General features: G+C 39.1%; 1 protein-coding gene across 4 annotated transcripts in view; it reads left to right on the top strand.

Moving 5' to 3' along the window:
* The window catches only part of CARS2 (cysteinyl-tRNA synthetase 2, mitochondrial), a 1,053,801-nt gene that overhangs the window by 351,685 nt on the left and 684,913 nt on the right, over positions 1 to 17,203 (top strand). For all 4 annotated transcript variants that reach the window (XM_044072656.1, XM_044072657.1, XM_044072658.1 and 1 more), the window contains one exon: positions 11,744 to 11,861. In XM_044072656.1, the coding sequence (XP_043928591.1) occupies positions 11,744 to 11,861 (118 nt within the window). The remainder of the gene's footprint in view (positions 1 to 11,743; positions 11,862 to 17,203) is intronic.

Raw genomic sequence — 17,203 nt, forward strand, 5'->3', positions numbered from 1 at the left:
GTTCGTTTCGATTCTCAGCTAGAGCGTCTTCTGTGTGGAGACATGTGTGAATGGGCGTACCTTCGTTGAAGGTTGTGCGTCAGAGCTGGCAACTCAATACGTAAAAATCTACTGCCAATCATTAGCGGACCGGAGTTCCGCTGTGGCGACCCCTAACCGGGAAAAGCCGAAAGACACAAACAAACAAACAAATTGTTGTGTATTTTTCCTGAGGTTATGAACATAGCTGTAAAAAGCTTTGTTGTTGTCCTTTGCCTGAGAAGCTATAGTTGTGTTATTTTAATTTTTTTCTTACGTGAGCACTAACTTGCTTTTTAAATCTCTGCGTAATATTTACATCTTTAGCATTTACTGTTGCAATAACAGCATATTGCTGGCAGTTTCATTTTTTGTTATTATATTTGCACATTAAAATGTTTGGTGAAAGTACAACATACATTTATGATGGTGTTTAATAATTGCATTGCTTTGGTATTCTATCTTCCTGGTAGTATATTTTGTACATAGAATATCACTGTTTTGTCTTATTTTGCTGTCCTTGACACCACAGCTGCATAATTGCTTTTACAACATCATGCGATAAAAAGTAGTATGATTAACCTACAGAACTGTACATCTGTGTATTATTCTATTGATAATTTGATTGTTTTGTACTGGAACATTTGTATCAGGCCTCTGCTGAAAACATGCAATACCTAGTTAGGCTACCCCAGGTAATAAACTGCAAGAAATATAAGTTTTTCCTATAGACCAAATACACTGAAATAACTTTGAGCTGGATTCAGAAAGGTTACTGTGAAGCATACTTCTGGTGTATGGGTCTATATTAGATAACCGAAACGACAAAAGAGCGAACGCTGTTTTACCGACACATAAAACACAAACTCACTAAATACCAAAGTTATCAAACAGCAATTTTTTTCCCAGGGAAAAAAAAAATTGCAGGGCCGTTCTCGGGACTTTGCCATTTCCTCCACTGTGGTGCGATCTCGGAATTGGTATATTTAAGTAGGGGGGTGTGCCCACCCGCCCCCACTTTATTTATGTCTCAAGTTTTTTTTTTTCCCCTGGGAGAAAATCACTGTTCCGTAACTTCGGTGTTTAGTGAGTTTGTGTTTTATGTGTTGGTAAAAGAAGGTTCACTCTTTTATCATTTCAGTTATCTAATGTAGACCCCTGATGTATACCTCACAGTAAGAATTTCTGATTCAGAGATAATCCTACCACTGTGCTGCAACAAGAAGAGTGCAGCAACAGGATGGGCTTTTTCAGTGGCCTACCACAAATGCTTATGGAGAATTCTGGGGAGTGACCTTTGTTAATTAGCCAAGTGCTACCCCTGCAAATGCCAGTGGTAAAGCATTTATGCAGCCAAGTGATAAATTACATCAACCACACACTAAGGTAAGTGCTGGAGAATTTAGAAGACTGGTAGTATCGATGTTGGTATGTGTTGGTATGTGTGTGGCTTCATGTGTGTGAGTATAGAGGTGTAAGCAGTATAAGGGGTGAGTGTGGGTGTGTGGCTACCTGGTAGTTTGCAGTAAGGGGGTAAGGTAGGGGTGTGTGTGTGTGTGTGTGTGTGTGTGTGTGACCTTGTGTTGGGGACGTGGTCATAGCTTTACTGGACTAACGAGCAAATCCTGCAACATTGGGGGGTGGGCAACACTACACACAAGGATAACTCTTTATATTGTGACATAAAGACACTTAAAAGTGACAGAACAAAGTTTTGCAGCACAAAAGATGTGGGGCGGAGGCTACACTAGACACTAGAGAAAATAAAAATGTATACAAGAAACCAAAAGGAAACAGGTCATGTAGCAGTCAAACTCTTTTAATGATAAGCGCTTTCATTTTTAAAAATAACCAAGACTTCTTCAGATAAAATAAAATAAGTTAGCAGCTATTTTTATAAGCTATTTTTGGTCATATGACTTTAAAACCGCCAAAAGTGGATTAATTTTAAAGCTGTAGTCAGTCCTCTTTTATTCAAAATGTTGTATATAAAAAGATAGCTATAACAAGTTCACTCTACCTATAAAATCAAATACAATTAATAAAATAAAGAAATGTCAGTCACTTAATATAAGCATAAAAATTCATTGTGCCTGAGACTTCAATTTTAGAAGACAAGTAATTGAACTAATTTCATTCAAGCCTGGCCAGGACCATATGAAATTGGTGATGATAGTATTAATTATATGGATGTCAGACTAGAAAAAGATAGCGTACAGGGTTGTTATTCAACATGTATTTACTGAAAGCCTACATACTCTTAATACATTCTTACATTATACTAGCGTATACCCGCTTTCTCAGAAGAAAGCGGTTGTTAAAGGCCAATTTGTCAGGGCAGCGCAGGTGGTAATGAAGGATATTAATTTTATTGATGAATGTTATAATTTAAGGAATATGTTTATAAGATGAGAATATCCAGTTTTATCAACAATTTCATGTATGAGATCATCAATAAAAGAGACAACCATTTCTTTCCAGTTCTATCAGAAAGGAGAAATAGAGAATTAGCCCTTTCCAACAACTCTGATAGTAGCATACAACATAATCGGGCAGTTTATAGGAATACTTTTATTACAACCTTTAGCTTGGATAGTAAAGTAATAAAGGATATTACTGAAACAATTGGAACATGCTTAGGGACAAAGATGGAATTAGAAAAAAAATTGATGTAAGACCTTGGATAGTGGATAGGAAAGGATTATGCCTAAAAACAATTGTTGAAAGAACCCTTAGTATAATGTATGGTAATTCTAAGACAGGCTGCATGATTAGATGTGAGAAATGCAATTATTGTAAATATATTAAAGTAGGTGAGTTTTTTTTAAATTAAAGGGCATAAATGTTTTTACAGGTACATTTAACTTTGAGAAAAAAACTGTTTGTGTTGCATTATGTCAGACATGCCCAGGATTTTATATTGGTAAAACTGAAAGAAAATTAAAAGATTGAATATACGAACACTTGTATGACATCAGAAAAGAAAAAAGTACCAGTGCATTGTATAAACATATTCAACATGATCCTGGGCATGCTTTTAAATTTGTGGTGATGGAGAAAACTACAGCTAGCAAAAGAGAGAGACCATGGCCATTATACTTATAAAAACAGGAATTGTATTGGCAGTTATATCTGAACTCTAGTTATTGAACGGGCTTTAATGAAATTAGTTCACTTACTTGTCTTCTAAAACTAAGTGTCAAGCATGACGAATTTTTATGCTTATATTAAGTGATTGACATTTTCTTTATTTGCATTTGATTTTATAGATAAAGTGAACTTGTTATAGTTTTTTATATATATATATATATATGTTTTGAATAAGAGGGGACTACAGCTTTAAATTGTAGCCTCTTTTGGCGTTTTTAGGTCATATGACCACTACTAGCTTATAAAAAGAGTTGCTAACTTATTTTATTTTATCTGAAGAAGTCTTGGTTATTTTTAAAAGATGAAAGTGATTATCATTAAAAGGTTTTGAGAGCTACATGACCTGTTTCCTTTTGGTTTCTAGTACACGTTTTTCAGTTTGTCTTCATATTGTAGTACCAGGGATAATAATCTATTAGTGTGCACTTAAAAAGATGCAAACCCTGTACCCTGACAACTTACACAAAGGGTATTAGTCCTTAGTGCCACCACTGGACACCAGGGACATTTTAACATGTTAAAGTCTGTCATAATAAATAAAAGTAAAATAAAATGGGATAGTTTCAAACCCACTATGTTAAATGATCGGTTAGTGTATCAGGATTTTTTTTTTTTTACATATTAACATGTATGTAATGTTTAGCATTTTCCAGTAACTGAAACTGTATGCTACAAAGGACAGGGCACCTACAAGAGGTAACAGCAGGAGTGTCCTATAAAATCAGGGACAATTGAGAAGGATGGAAAAGTGTGTGTGTGTGTGTGTGTGTGTGTGTGTGTGTGTGTGTGTGACACTACACGACACCAGGAAAAATATGTCAGCAAGTACTGGGACTCGTGTAAAAAGTTAATAGAGCAACAGGTGTAGCATTACATTGCATTTTACAAGCAGTAAAAAGTATGAAACGTTAATATCTGGCATTATTGATTGACTGTAAGGGTTTGTGAGAGCAGGTACAAAATTAAGAAGAGACATTGGGGACATTCTGTCAGTTCAGGAGCAGGTAAGATGTATGTTTGTTTGAACATGTGCATGTATCTGGGAGAGTGAATGGGGGGTGCTTGTGCCAATGCAATTCTTCGGCCATCAGTGTTGACTACCACAGGAAAATGATAATTTGCACTTGTGTTAGTTAAGAGTGATTCAGAGACTTGCAAATTAGCCAATAATGAGGTCCTTCCTCATTGCAGCTAACATATCTCTAAATCACAATTTCCCACATCATGTAACCAGTCCCTTTTGGCCACAGATGTTACCACCAGTTGTGGGATTAATTCAAAATCCCCAAGTTTGATTGGAATGTAAGAACTAATGAAAATGATAGATACATTTGCACAATACTATGGCTTGGGAAGATTTAATCCATTTAGACCTTAAGGGTGGTGTTGCTCATCCCTCTCTAACATAGAAGACAAGCAGGCAAGGTATTTTGTTTACATACTTTAATACATAGCAACACATCAGGATGGATAGCAGCATCATAAAATATAAATGAACTGGTTAAAAGACAGACCTTACATACAGATATGCTTACATCTCAACAGCTTACAACAAAATGGCAGTCAGGCTTGCATGTGCTCAGTATTTATACAGTTGTGCAAGCCCTTGGATAGCTTCTTAAGGGTACATATACACACACACACACTGATCTACATCCTCCCTCTTACAAAGCTTGCCCTTTGTAAAAACAACATTATAGTTGGGCATGCATTATTATAGACATTAGAAACAAACACAATGTTCATGTCCAAGTTGCCGTTTATCTATTACATGGTCTGGAGATACGATTGGATCTTGTAACATAACAATCTGGACTGAATTTAGCAACAGGTGCAGTCTTCAGTAAACAACTCGTATCAGGAACTTCTGGATTCATCACATGAATGAGAATATTCTCTGGAACTTCCTCTGGAATTGGAACATTGGGCAACTCACTCTAAGATAGTCTTTCCCACGGGCTATGCCTATGTGCTGTGGTGTAGGCTTGGACACCGGTCTCAGATGTTTCCGATTCCGCCTAAACTCTGCTCCTTGTGAGTCCACAATGTGTAATCTCGGCTGTGGGCAAATACTCTTCATGACTCCAATCAGATGTTTGCATCCTTACCACTTTTCCCTCTCGTAATGGATTGAGCAGTTTGCTGTTTTTTATCGTAGTAGGACTTCTGGGTTAAGTGCTTCTTCAATAGATTGGTTTTCACTGACCTGTTGTTTTTGACACATGGAACCAACAATTGACTACTGATTGGTAATGTGGTTCTGGTTTGTCTCGACAGAAGTCTCTGGGCAGGTTAACCAAGAAGTTTATCATGAGGACTATTTCTAAGATTCAAGAGATTCAGGAAAACATCACTGTTATCTCATTTTGACTTCTCTAGTAACTGTTTTGCACTTTGAACTGCTTGTCCTGCCAAACCATTTGACTGCGAATACTCAGGGCTGCTTGTGACATAGTAAAGTCCCATTCTTCGGCAAATCTTTTGAACTGTTGGCTTGTAAACTGTGTGCCATTGTCTGAAATAACTTTGTGCAAACTACCATGGACTGCAAAATGACGCTTCATCTTAGTAATGACAATACTGTATGCTAGGTTAAGAAGTAGGTCAATCTCGAACCAATTAGAGTAAGAGTCTACTAACACCAAATAATGTTGACCATTCCACTCAAAAATGTTGGTGTCTATTGTCGACCAAGGTAATTCAGGAATCTGATTTAGCTGGAGTGGTTCTTTCTGTTAATGTGACTTTGTACTATTATGCACAGAACAAGATAAAAGTACTCTCTCAATGTTTTGTGACATAGAAGGACAAAATACTAGTCCTCTCGCTCTTCTTTTGGTAGAGTCAATTCCGGGGTGACCACAATGTAAGATAGTCATGTACTCTTGTTGCAAGGGCTTTGGAAAAAATTCTTTTGGACCTCTCATAATGATACCGTTGTCAGACAAAATCTCATCTCTGTATGGAAAATAAGTTTGCACTTCTTGAGGTAAACTGGATTGCTTTGACAGCCATCCTTGACTGATAAAGTGGTTAAGCCTTTGTAAAAATGCATTTGTGGCTGTGTGATCTCTTAGCTCATCAAGACATGTGGAAGAAAAATTTCTCACTTCCATGACTTCAAAATCAAGGTTCTCATTCTCATGCTTTTCAATGGTGTTTCTGGGCTGGGCGATCTGAATAATGTATTAGCAAGATAAAGAAATTTGCCTTTCTTGTAGACGAGAGTGAAATTATACTTTTGCAATCTCAGCATCATGCTTTGCAATCTAGCTGGACCTATATGCATAGGCTTTCTCAAGATAGTGACTAGAGGTTGGTGGTCTGTTTCGATTTGAATAGGTCTATCATAAATATAATCATGGAACTTCGAACATGCAAACACAATTGCCAAAAGCTCTTTCTCGATCTGGGCATACTTCATCTCAGTTTTGGTAAGTGTTCTCGATGCATAGGCAACAGGTTGATCCTCTTGTAGGATGACTGCACCAAGACCAAATTTCGAAGCATCACAGGAAAGTGTAACTGGCTTGTGAACATCATAGTGCCCGAGAGTTGGTGGACTTGCAATTCTTTGTTTTAAGGCATCAAATGTTCTTTGGTGTTGCTCTAATCAAGACCAGGTTACATCTTTACATGTCAGCTGTCTGAGTGGTGCTGAAAGTTGGCTTAAGTCTGGAATGAACTTGCCTAAGTAGTTAACCATGCCAAGAAAACATTGCAGGGCTTGAACATTGTTTGGAGCTGACATCTCAAGAATGGCTGTTTTGTTTTGAAGGGTCTGGTCGTAGGCCTGTACTAGTAAATAAATGACCAACATAAGTAACTTCCTGTAGCCTGAATTTGCATTTGTGTGGATTGAGCTTAAGATTCACTTGGTGTGCTCTTTCTAGAACTTTTTGAGGTTTCTATCAACGTCATCATGACCTCCTACTAGTATGTCTTCTAGTATAACAGCATAGGGATACCCAGAAAAACTTTCCTCCACTGCACGCTGAAAGACCGCACTCGCAGAATTTATTCAAAATGGCATTCTCAAATATCTGTGCCTTCCAATTGGAGTACTGAATGTAGTGAGCAACAAGGATTTCTTGTCGAGCTGAAATTGCCAAAATAAACTGATTACATCTAAGACAGAAAAAAACAGTGGCGTTTGGCATCAGGGCTGCAATTTCTTCTACTGTGCGCATTGGATGATGAGGACTTTTTAGTGATCTGTTCAAATCTCGTGGATCAATGCATATTTTGATATCAGCTGAGCTTTTCTCTCTCTTAAGGCTCTGAGCCCTAATAATGACAGAACGTGCCTCTTGACGACACACTTAACTACTGAGATCCTCCTCTTTAACCCTCTGTTATATTATTTTCTTCCTCCTCTATATGATTGTTTCTCCTACCTACGATATGTGCAGTTACTAATGATTATGAATACTTTCTAGTGATTGAAAGTATGTTATTATGTATCCATACAGTCTGATAATTATGTGTAAACTATATACCAATACTCCCCACCCTGTCCTAATGTATGTATATATCTTTCACTTTGTATTTGTTCTGTACAATATTTGAGTACCTGTGGAGTTTTTTTCACCGGGCCTCTACTGAAAATGGATTTCTGATCCAGTAGACTTTCCCGGTCAACAAATGTCAATAAATAAATAATAAAATAAATAATTCTTATAAGCTACCACCATGGAAGATACTGACTCAGTTGGTTCTGCATCAGGACAAATCACACTTTGTCACACCATTTTATTTAGCTCGGCTTTGACTCTGTCCTGCATGGCTTTTGGAACTCACTGTGCTGCCCTGAGAACTGGACTGACATCTGGGTCTAACGTCATGGAATACACAACTGGAAGCTTCCCTATTCTCTTTGAAAAGATCAGCATAGGTAGAAAGAATGCACTGGGTGAAATTAGAGTAGTGGTCTTTGAAACTAACTTGATGGACTTCCTTATTAAATGAAAGCAGTCCCATTTTCAAACTGTCTCTGAGCCCTAATAATAACAGAACATGCCTCTTGACCACATAAAATAACAAGTCGTTACATCTCCCAGCAGAGTAACATGAAAGCACTACTGAGCCTTTGGTTTGAATTTTTTCACCACCATAAACAACAAGCTTTGCACACCTTGTCAGTTCAAGCCTTCCACCATGACATACTCTAGCAAATGTTGCTGCTGACATAACATTGCACTTGAAACCTGTCAGCTTTGAGCACTATGGGTTTTCCATTTATCCGAACAGTATAAAATACTTCATTCTTTGCCCTTAAATCTACTGCATTAACTGTTTCATGAAGCACTGACACACCATCAACATAAATAGTAGGGTTGCAGCTCTCTAATTGATCAACTCCTTTCTTAAAATGTTCCCTTTTAATAAAAGAATGTAGGCATTTTGATTTAAAAAATCTTTTAAAATGATTCCAGTTATTGCATTTGTGGCATCGCTGGCCAAAAGCTAAACATTTTTCCCTTTTAGATTTATGACTTCCACCACAGTTACTACAGCTGGCAAAGAGATTGGGTAACCATGCACCCTCACTCTTATGCCTGTTTGCTGACTCAATCTTATGCTTCACTGAGACGTGTGAACTCTGGCATTTGCTGGAAAGCTTTGGGGTTTACCAGTGGGTGGGTGCTAGAGGGGCTACAGTTGCTGCCATGTGCTTGGGCCTGTTTCTTTTAACCACATGGCACATACTGTCAACATGAGCTTTGTCACTGTGCCTTCCAGAGCTATTCTCATTTGTAAGTATATGTGTGTGCTTTTCTGTGAGCTCTTTTATCTGACAAATCTCAGTGGCCTTATTCAAAGTTGAATCACTGTCACAAAGCAAAATCTTTCTCACAGCATCATCTTTAGTACAACACACAGGTCTGTCTGTTATCAAATCATCCCTTAAATCACAAAATATGCATGTTTTAGCCCTAATTCTCAAGTCAGTCATATATGCTGCAAATGTTTCACCAAGCTTTCGATCATTTGTGTAAAGTAAGTGCCTTTCCATTGTAACATTTGTCTGGGGGTTACATGTTTCTCTAAATTTATGTTTTAAGCACTTTGGGTCCTCTCTTGACTCAGCCAGTACAACAGTATGATGGTTTTCCCCCTCTCCTGCATAGATAGCAGGTGCATACTCAAATGAACGTTCCCTTTCAGTGGCTTCTGACCCAGCTAAATTAAGCAGAGTTAATGCATTTGTATGGTCATCTTTAACAGAAAATACAGTCTATATGAAAATGTCTTACTCTTGCTCAAACACTCTCCAGTTCTCTGCAATATTATGGTCAAACACAAGTGTACTGGGTTTTCGAAATCTGTCTGCCATGCCCACAAAGTATACACAAACACACTGAAAATGTGACCCTTGTAATTATGTACGAACAAACTGTTATGTTAGCTTGTAATAACATTCAAATGCACAATAAGCTCTTTGAAATACTGTTCTTTGCGAAATATGCTCTGTAATGGCTGTTATTTTGCAAAATAACTTTTCTATAATACTGCAAAAACATGTGAACACTTTATAGATATCTGATTACTCTGATATCTGTAATACGAAAAATATGTGCTTAGTGAAAATGAGGTCATTTCCTCTTATTTTATTAGATTTGTGCAATTTGAACTTTTATTTCAAACATTTTCCGTAGTAATTTGAATATTTTTTATCAACATCGGACATATCGGTTTATTTGAACATCGTTTCATATTTTGCAAATAAATTATTTGAGCAGGTTTTAACATCTGAAATTCATTTCTGACCTGTTTTGCGAGTTACGCATGCAGTTGAGACGATTCATTCCTTTATATTCCTCCATTGCTAACTGGGTGCCTCTTGGATTCATGTGGAAGAAAGTGGAACTCTTTCTGGCAACAAATCATTTCGGCCATGCTTCTTTTAGCATCATGTTCCTTTAGACATGCCGCTTCTGACACCATGTCCTTTTAGACATGCCACTTCTGACACCATGTCGCTCATCTCTCTCCTGCATAGAAGACAAGCAGGGTATTTTGTTTAGCTGCTTTAATATATAGAAACATGTCAGGATGGAACTGGTTAACAGACCTTAAATATATACATGCTTACATCTCAACAGCTTATTACAAAATGGCAGCCTGGCTCGCATGTGCTCAGTATTTAAACACTTTTGCAAGCTCTTGGATAGCTTCTTAAAGATACATACACACACATGATCTACAGGTGGTTTTACAAAATAGGGTATTTATAGAGCACATGCTTTGGATACCTGGGGATCTTATTATGTTGTCTGCTGAGAGGTTAAACACATTCATGGTTGATGAATGATGTGGCAAAATTCTAAACTGAATTCACTTCTTATTGCTAGATGGCCTTAATTAAATTAACTCACCACATTTCCTTCTGCACGAAATGAAGTAATGATTTGGCAGAGGTAATAATTCTACCTATTTTAACCTCATCCTTTTCTTTTGAAGTAGCTTTTTAGTAGTTTCTGGCAAAGTAATTTGCATTCTTTGTTAACAGTATACATGAAAACTGTAGTTAATTTCCTTGTAAAACAAAAATAACCTGTTCTTCTGTGATTTTTTGTGGGAGGTTACTTTTTTCTATTGCTTGTGAATTTTCTGGAAGAAGTGAGGGACAGTATTTAGTGAAATTGTGTTTCACAGCATTGCAAAGGTAACGTTTCTAGGGCGATAATTTGTACAGAAGAGCTCAGCTAGAAGGATCCATTTACCATGTTATGATGGCCTTAATTGATATATATATTTATCTTTAGATAGTCCTTATATTTATCTTTAGACAGTCGTTAACTGCATTTTGTAAGTGTGTACACTGTACTAAATATTTCATGTTGTCCACACAGAGAAATATGGCAGACATTTTCCCCTTCTCAGTCTTCTCCTCTGAGTATATAGTGTCTAGAAGCCCGTCATTTGTAATGTGAGAAAACATGGCTTTGAACCTCAATTTTCAGTCAAAAGCGTCTTTAACATCGATTCAGTTAAACGTCTGGATGTGTTCGCTGAAGCAAGTTGTGATTCAGTTCTTAGCCCAGTGGCTGTTCTTTTCTCAGAAGTCATAACAGCATACAGAGATACAACTCTTTTGTAGGAGAAGGCGATTCCACCTGCTTTAATTAAGCTAGCCTGTTTTTGTACTTGACAATTAAGGATAAATACTTGTGTGTGGCAACATGCGTGAATGGGCATTCCTTCGTTGAAGGTTGTGCGTTAGGCCCGGCAAGCCAGCACGTCAAAAATCTTCTGCCAATCATTAGCGGACCAGAGTTCCGCTGTGGCGACCCCTAACTGGGAAAAGCCGAAAGAAACAAACAAACAAACTTGTATTAAGACTTACACTCCTATGATGTGGCTATAACACCAGCTAGATTACTGTTTATAAAGGGTAGACCCATATGGGTTTTAAAGTGGTTTTGTGCAGGACTACCATGGAAAGACTTTGACTACCATATTTCCGTGTTGCATGCTTAAAATGTTACAACCAACACTGTGGTGCAGATGTAATTTGATACACAGTTGAAAATGATTTTAATGTATTTTTTTCTTCTTTTTTATGTTTCAGTTCCTATGTTAGATTTGATATCATACGAAGGATTTTATCTAATGCCTTTGGAACTGACGTAATTATGGCAATGGTGATCACTGACATAGATGACAAAATTATACGAAGATCTCAAGAGGTATATTTTATGCTGACTTGTTTGTGTATATGCTATAAACCCTTCAAAATAGATGTGCTGTGCTGTGTTTTGTTTGCTTGGTTCTATAACTTCTAGAAGGTGGGCATGAAGGGGCAGTGCCTTGTTTGTTGGCAGTTTTCTAAAAGCTACCTATCAACAGATTAGCTAATAGGATGGGATGTTTTCTTGAAAATATGATTGAAGAGTCCCTTCTAGTTGGTAGAATGCTTTGAGATTACTTCACAGTAGATTTCTTTTTTGGATTATTTTATGGAAAGCTTGCACACTCATTGTGAAATCCCACAATACTGTGAACAATTTGCTTTTTGTTCAATGAACCTGAGTTTAACTTAAACAGACAAATCACTTTTCATAACTGAATTACTTATGATACAGTAGTGTGCTAAGACAAAACACACTAAGCAATAGGTTTACATGAAAGCATTGTACAAATGTGACATCCCACAGTACAACATCACATATGTAAAGTGGAATAATTGTTTTAATAAGAGGATGAGTATTCCTGCAGCAACAAACCAGGTGTTTTGGGATCTTACACAAAATGCCACTTGGCTTCACCACAAAAATAAAAATTGAAACACCTTAGTCATGCACAAAAAAACTGAAAGAAAAAGTTTTAACCAGAGTCAGACATCTAAAAACAGGCTAAAGAATACTGTATACAGATTAAATAATTTGATTAACATAGCTAAGACATTGTTTTCCAGTGAGTTGTTGTTTCCCTGTGTGCTGTAGGAAGAGGTATGAGTCAGAGCAGGTGATGTCCTTCCGTATCACTGTTGTAGTATTCTGCACTAAAGGGATCCCCTGCCAAAGGTAGCCCAACATCTGGCTAGTGTACCAAAGCGTTAGGATTTTAAGGATGTAGCACTTCACACATATGCTCCCTGCTTATGGCTTAGGGCATAAAGATGACTTATGGATGTACATACCTCAGAACTTCTTTGCCACCAGTCTGAACACCATCTCTGATCAGCGGTCTGCATGCTGCTTCATCTGTGCTGAATACCAAGCCATTATCAAGTGCCATGTTAGGGATGTCTTTTTGTCCCTTTTTTCTTTGTTGATTTGCAAATTTACATGTCATCTGGAAAGGGGAAAATGTCAGTGTGAGAGAGAGATTCCCCATAAGGACCATTACGAGTAGTGTCATTTTTGTTTTGATGCTTCTCACAACCATACTGAGTGCTCAATTTGTCAAGTGTTTGTCCCTAAGGCCCTGTGTTGTCATCTCTACTCCTTCTCTATCTACCTGGAAAATCAGCGTCTTAAGTTGTTGGCACAGTGTGCTGTGGTGGAATCCTTCCAAGTGGAAGGTCAGCCATCTGCTAAGAAGACCAAAATGGTTAGGTCAGATTTGGCTGCTGTACCTCCTCCCCCACGTCTCTGGAGGCTGGTGAAAGCCCGGAAGACCGTCCAGCTGTTCTGTTGGATTTCTCTACTGCGACCCTGTCAATGACCGGCAAGGATTTGACTTCTTGCATGTCCTTGGAGGCTGTGCAGACGTCCGTTATGGATGTTGAGGGAGAAGCTATGCTGATAATTTCAGAAGGACTGAGGGATGTTCCACAGGTTCTTCTTCAGAAGGAGATTCCCACTACATTAATTGAGTGTTGGCAAGGGTCTGAACTTCCTAAGATCTTTAGTGCTGATGTTCTTTTAAAGAAGAAACAGAAAACAATTCACATCTTCCCTGCTCCTAAGCATCCCCAGCGTGAATGACAGGATTTTACCCAGGGGTTGTTTAATACACTCATGGACTTGAAGCCTTGCCAGGAAGTTTCTGTCCCACCCCCCCTCCCCTTGGTCTTCTACTCCACTCAAGAGGCCTAGGGAGCAGGACTCCTCGTTTAAGGACTTGAATTCAGGGGATGAGTCCTTGGCATACTCCTCCAAGATTCCTTCTCCTTTAGACTTTGGTTCAGAGAAGGAAGATTCCAGTAGTCCAGATCCTCCCTTTAAGCAACTCTCTTTTGGGGATACTATCTCTCATATGATGGAATTCTTTAAATGGGATTGTTCTCAGGTTTCTGACATCAGAAAAGGTATTATGAACTCCTCCAGATGGATTCTGCTAAACCCTCTGCTGTTCCTCTGATCCTGGCGGCCTTGTCAGACACTTTTTCAGCAGCTTCTCAGGCTCCTGATTCCCACCCTCCAGCCCCTAAAAAATCTGACAGGTTTTATAAGGGGCCTGATTACTGTAAGTTACTTTACAAATGCCCATCTGCTGACCCCTCTGTTGTGATTGGCTCTCCACAGAAACCTTCTAAACTTTTGTCTTTTACTAAACTGTTTTTTTCTGATAAGGATAGTAGAGATATAGAACTGCACAAAAAGGTATATACTGTTGCTACCTTGGCCTTTTGGGCTATTAATTATCAGACTCATATAACAAGATATGTCTTGGCTCTTCTTTCTCAGGCCTACCAGGTTGTCTGTGACATTCTTAATTCTGAAGGGAAAGCTTTGGCCCTCTCTTTATTGGGCTCCTCTTCCCAAGTGGCTCACCGTTCTATTAAATGTAGTTGTGATGCAGCTGCTAGAGGTGCTGCTTTTGGTTCGGTCTTAAGGCACTACTCTCTGCTTTGACAAGGCTAAATTGGTGGATGCTCCCCTTTATAATAAGAACTTCTTTGGTTTTGCTGCTGCTGAGCTTTTTAAGTCACTTCAGGACAAGGGCAAGGCCTTGCAGGAACTAAAGCCTATTTTTGTTTCTTTTATTCCTAAATTTCAGAAGAATTATCCCTCTAAGTCCGCTTTTGTTTGTAGACTGTCTTACCCTCCTCCCAAAGGTAAGAAGGGTTCTAGATGGGTTCCCCCTGCTAAATCTACTCAGACTCCCACTACTCATAAACCTCCTTTTCAAGACAAGCCAGGTTCTATCTGACTGTTTCCTTCCCTCTATCCAAAGTTAGGTCCCTTTATCTCTTCGTCTTTCCCTACCTTGTCCCAATTGGTTAAGGAATCACTCAGGATTCTCGGGTTCTGTTCATCATCTGTCAGGGATACTTCATCCCATGGAAATCCTTTCCTGGGCATTCCCCAACCTACTCAGAAACAGCTGCCTTTCTTTCTAGTTTTTCTTGAGGGCCTTTTGTCCCAAGGCACCACTCAAGCAGTTACTGCTCCCCAGGAGGTGAGGGAATTTTATTCCAAAATGTGTTTGGTTCCCAGAACAGAAGGCACCTGGAAGCCTATTCTGGACCTTTCTTGGCTCAACATCTTTCTGAAGATTTCTTCCTTTTAGATGCTATCCCTTCATACTCTGTTCTTTCTTCTTCCTCAGGCTTTCCTGTTCTCTCTGGATCTCAAGGATGCTTGCTTTCACATTACTAGTCATCCCCATTTCAGGAAATATTTAGGTTTCTTTGTTTCTTCCCTGCATTTTCAGTTCTCTGCTTTGCTGTTTGGTCTCTCTACTGTTCAAAGGGTTTTCACCAAATGCTTCACTCCTGTGATTGCCTTTTGCAGGATGAAGGGATTACAAATCTTTCCTTGCTTGGATGACCTGCTTATGCAGGCTTTCTCCCCAGAGACCTTGCTACAGCACCTTCACTATGCTATTAGGCTCTTGCAAAACCTACGGCTTACAGTAAATTTCCAAAAATCCTTCCTGACTCCTTTTCAGGATCATGTTTTCTCAGTTGCAGGCTCCAGGCCATTCCTGTGCTAGCTTCCTGGCCACTACCCAAGGCTTTTGCTCTAATTGCCTTTTTTCAGTCCCTTCTTCCTCAGGTTTCAGTTACAGCCAGAGTATTTCTAAGTGTGCTGGGATTCATTGCTTCAACATTCCTATGCTACCTCAAGCCAGATTCCATATGAGGAAGCTACAGTGGTTCCTGAAGTCAATATGGGTCCAACACTGTCATCCTTTAGACTTTCTAGTCCCTCCTCTTTGATGCCTCAGACTAGAGCTTCAGTAGTGGATTATTTAGCTGTCTCTCAACCCAGGGCTTCCATTCCAGCCTTCAGTCCCCTCTCAGGAACTTTTTTTTCAGATACCTCAGACTCGGGGCGGGGTACTTCTTTTGGCCCTTTTAAGGTTCAAGGTCTTTGGCCCATTCAGCAGGGGGAGGACCATATTAACATCAAGGAGATGAGAGTGCTTCTTCTTGCTTTTCAGGTTTTTCTTACCCCTTTTCTTCCAGGGCCTCTCAAAATCTGTACAGAGGATACCACAGTGATGTGGCACATCAAGAAGCGGGGGGGGGGGGCATGGTCTTACCTTCTGTGCAGACTAGCTTTTCAAGTTTGGGGGGGCATGGTCATAACTTCTGTGCAGACTAGCTTTTCAAGTTTGGGATCTGACTGTTCAATATCAGTTAACTGTTTAGGCAGTTTATATTCTTTCAGAACAAAACATTGTGGGAGACTCTGAGCAGCTCCATAACACAGGCTCATGAGCGGATGCCTCCCTTCTGAACAGAAAAATTCCTATTTTATTGCACCACTGTCCCAAGTCCTGTGGCATGGAAGGTGGATGTCTTGTCTTTTTCTTGGAAGGGGATGTTTCTCTAAGCCTTCCTTCCCCTTCCACTTATACTGAGGATCCTGCTCAAGATAAAGCAAGACTCTCCCAAAATCTTGTTGGTGACTCCCTTTTGGCCCAGACAGCACTGGTTCCCTCTTCTTCTGCGCCTAGCCAAGGACAATCATCACAGGTTACCTCACAAGGTGGACCTACATGGACAAGACAAGGGGTCTGTCATCCATGCTCACTTGTTCACTCTTCAACTGACATTGTGGGTGATAGGGTTTTGATCCCTTTTAAGCACCATTTTTTCTGAGGACATGCTTTGGCTTTTGCAGGAGGCCAGAAAACCCACTACCAGGAAGTACTATATGTCCCAATAGAAGAGAATTTCTGTGTAGTGCCTCACTTGCAGTCAGGATCCACTTTTTGTGGGGATTCCTCTGGTTCTCTTATTTGAGTGAATTGTTCTGTGCTGGGTTGGCGTAGTCTTCAATTATAGCTCACCTTTCAGCTGTTTCTACTTGTATGCCTTTGATTCCTCCCTTTGCCTCTAGGTTTGAGATTAAACAGTTTCTTAAAGGCGTTCTTCATATTAGGCCTCCCAGGCAACCTATTTCTCCTTCCTAGGACCTTAATTTTATTCTTGAAAAATTGGCTTAGGGTCCGTTTGAGCCTGCAGCTTCAGCTTCCTTACAGCATTATTCTTGGCCCTTACTTCAGCTAAGAGTGTGTCTGAGCTGTAAGCCCTTATGGCTGTTCCTCCTTTTTTGTTTTTTTATAAGGACAGGGTGTCCCTTCATACTAATCCTTCTTTTATGCCCAAATGAATTGTCTTTTAATCAGT

Source organism: Protopterus annectens, chromosome 5.part0 (genome assembly GCF_019279795.1).
Source record: "Protopterus annectens isolate FY-2018-M chromosome 5.part0, PAN1.0, whole genome shotgun sequence".
NCBI classification, from domain to species: Eukaryota; Metazoa; Chordata; order Ceratodontiformes; family Protopteridae; genus Protopterus; species Protopterus annectens.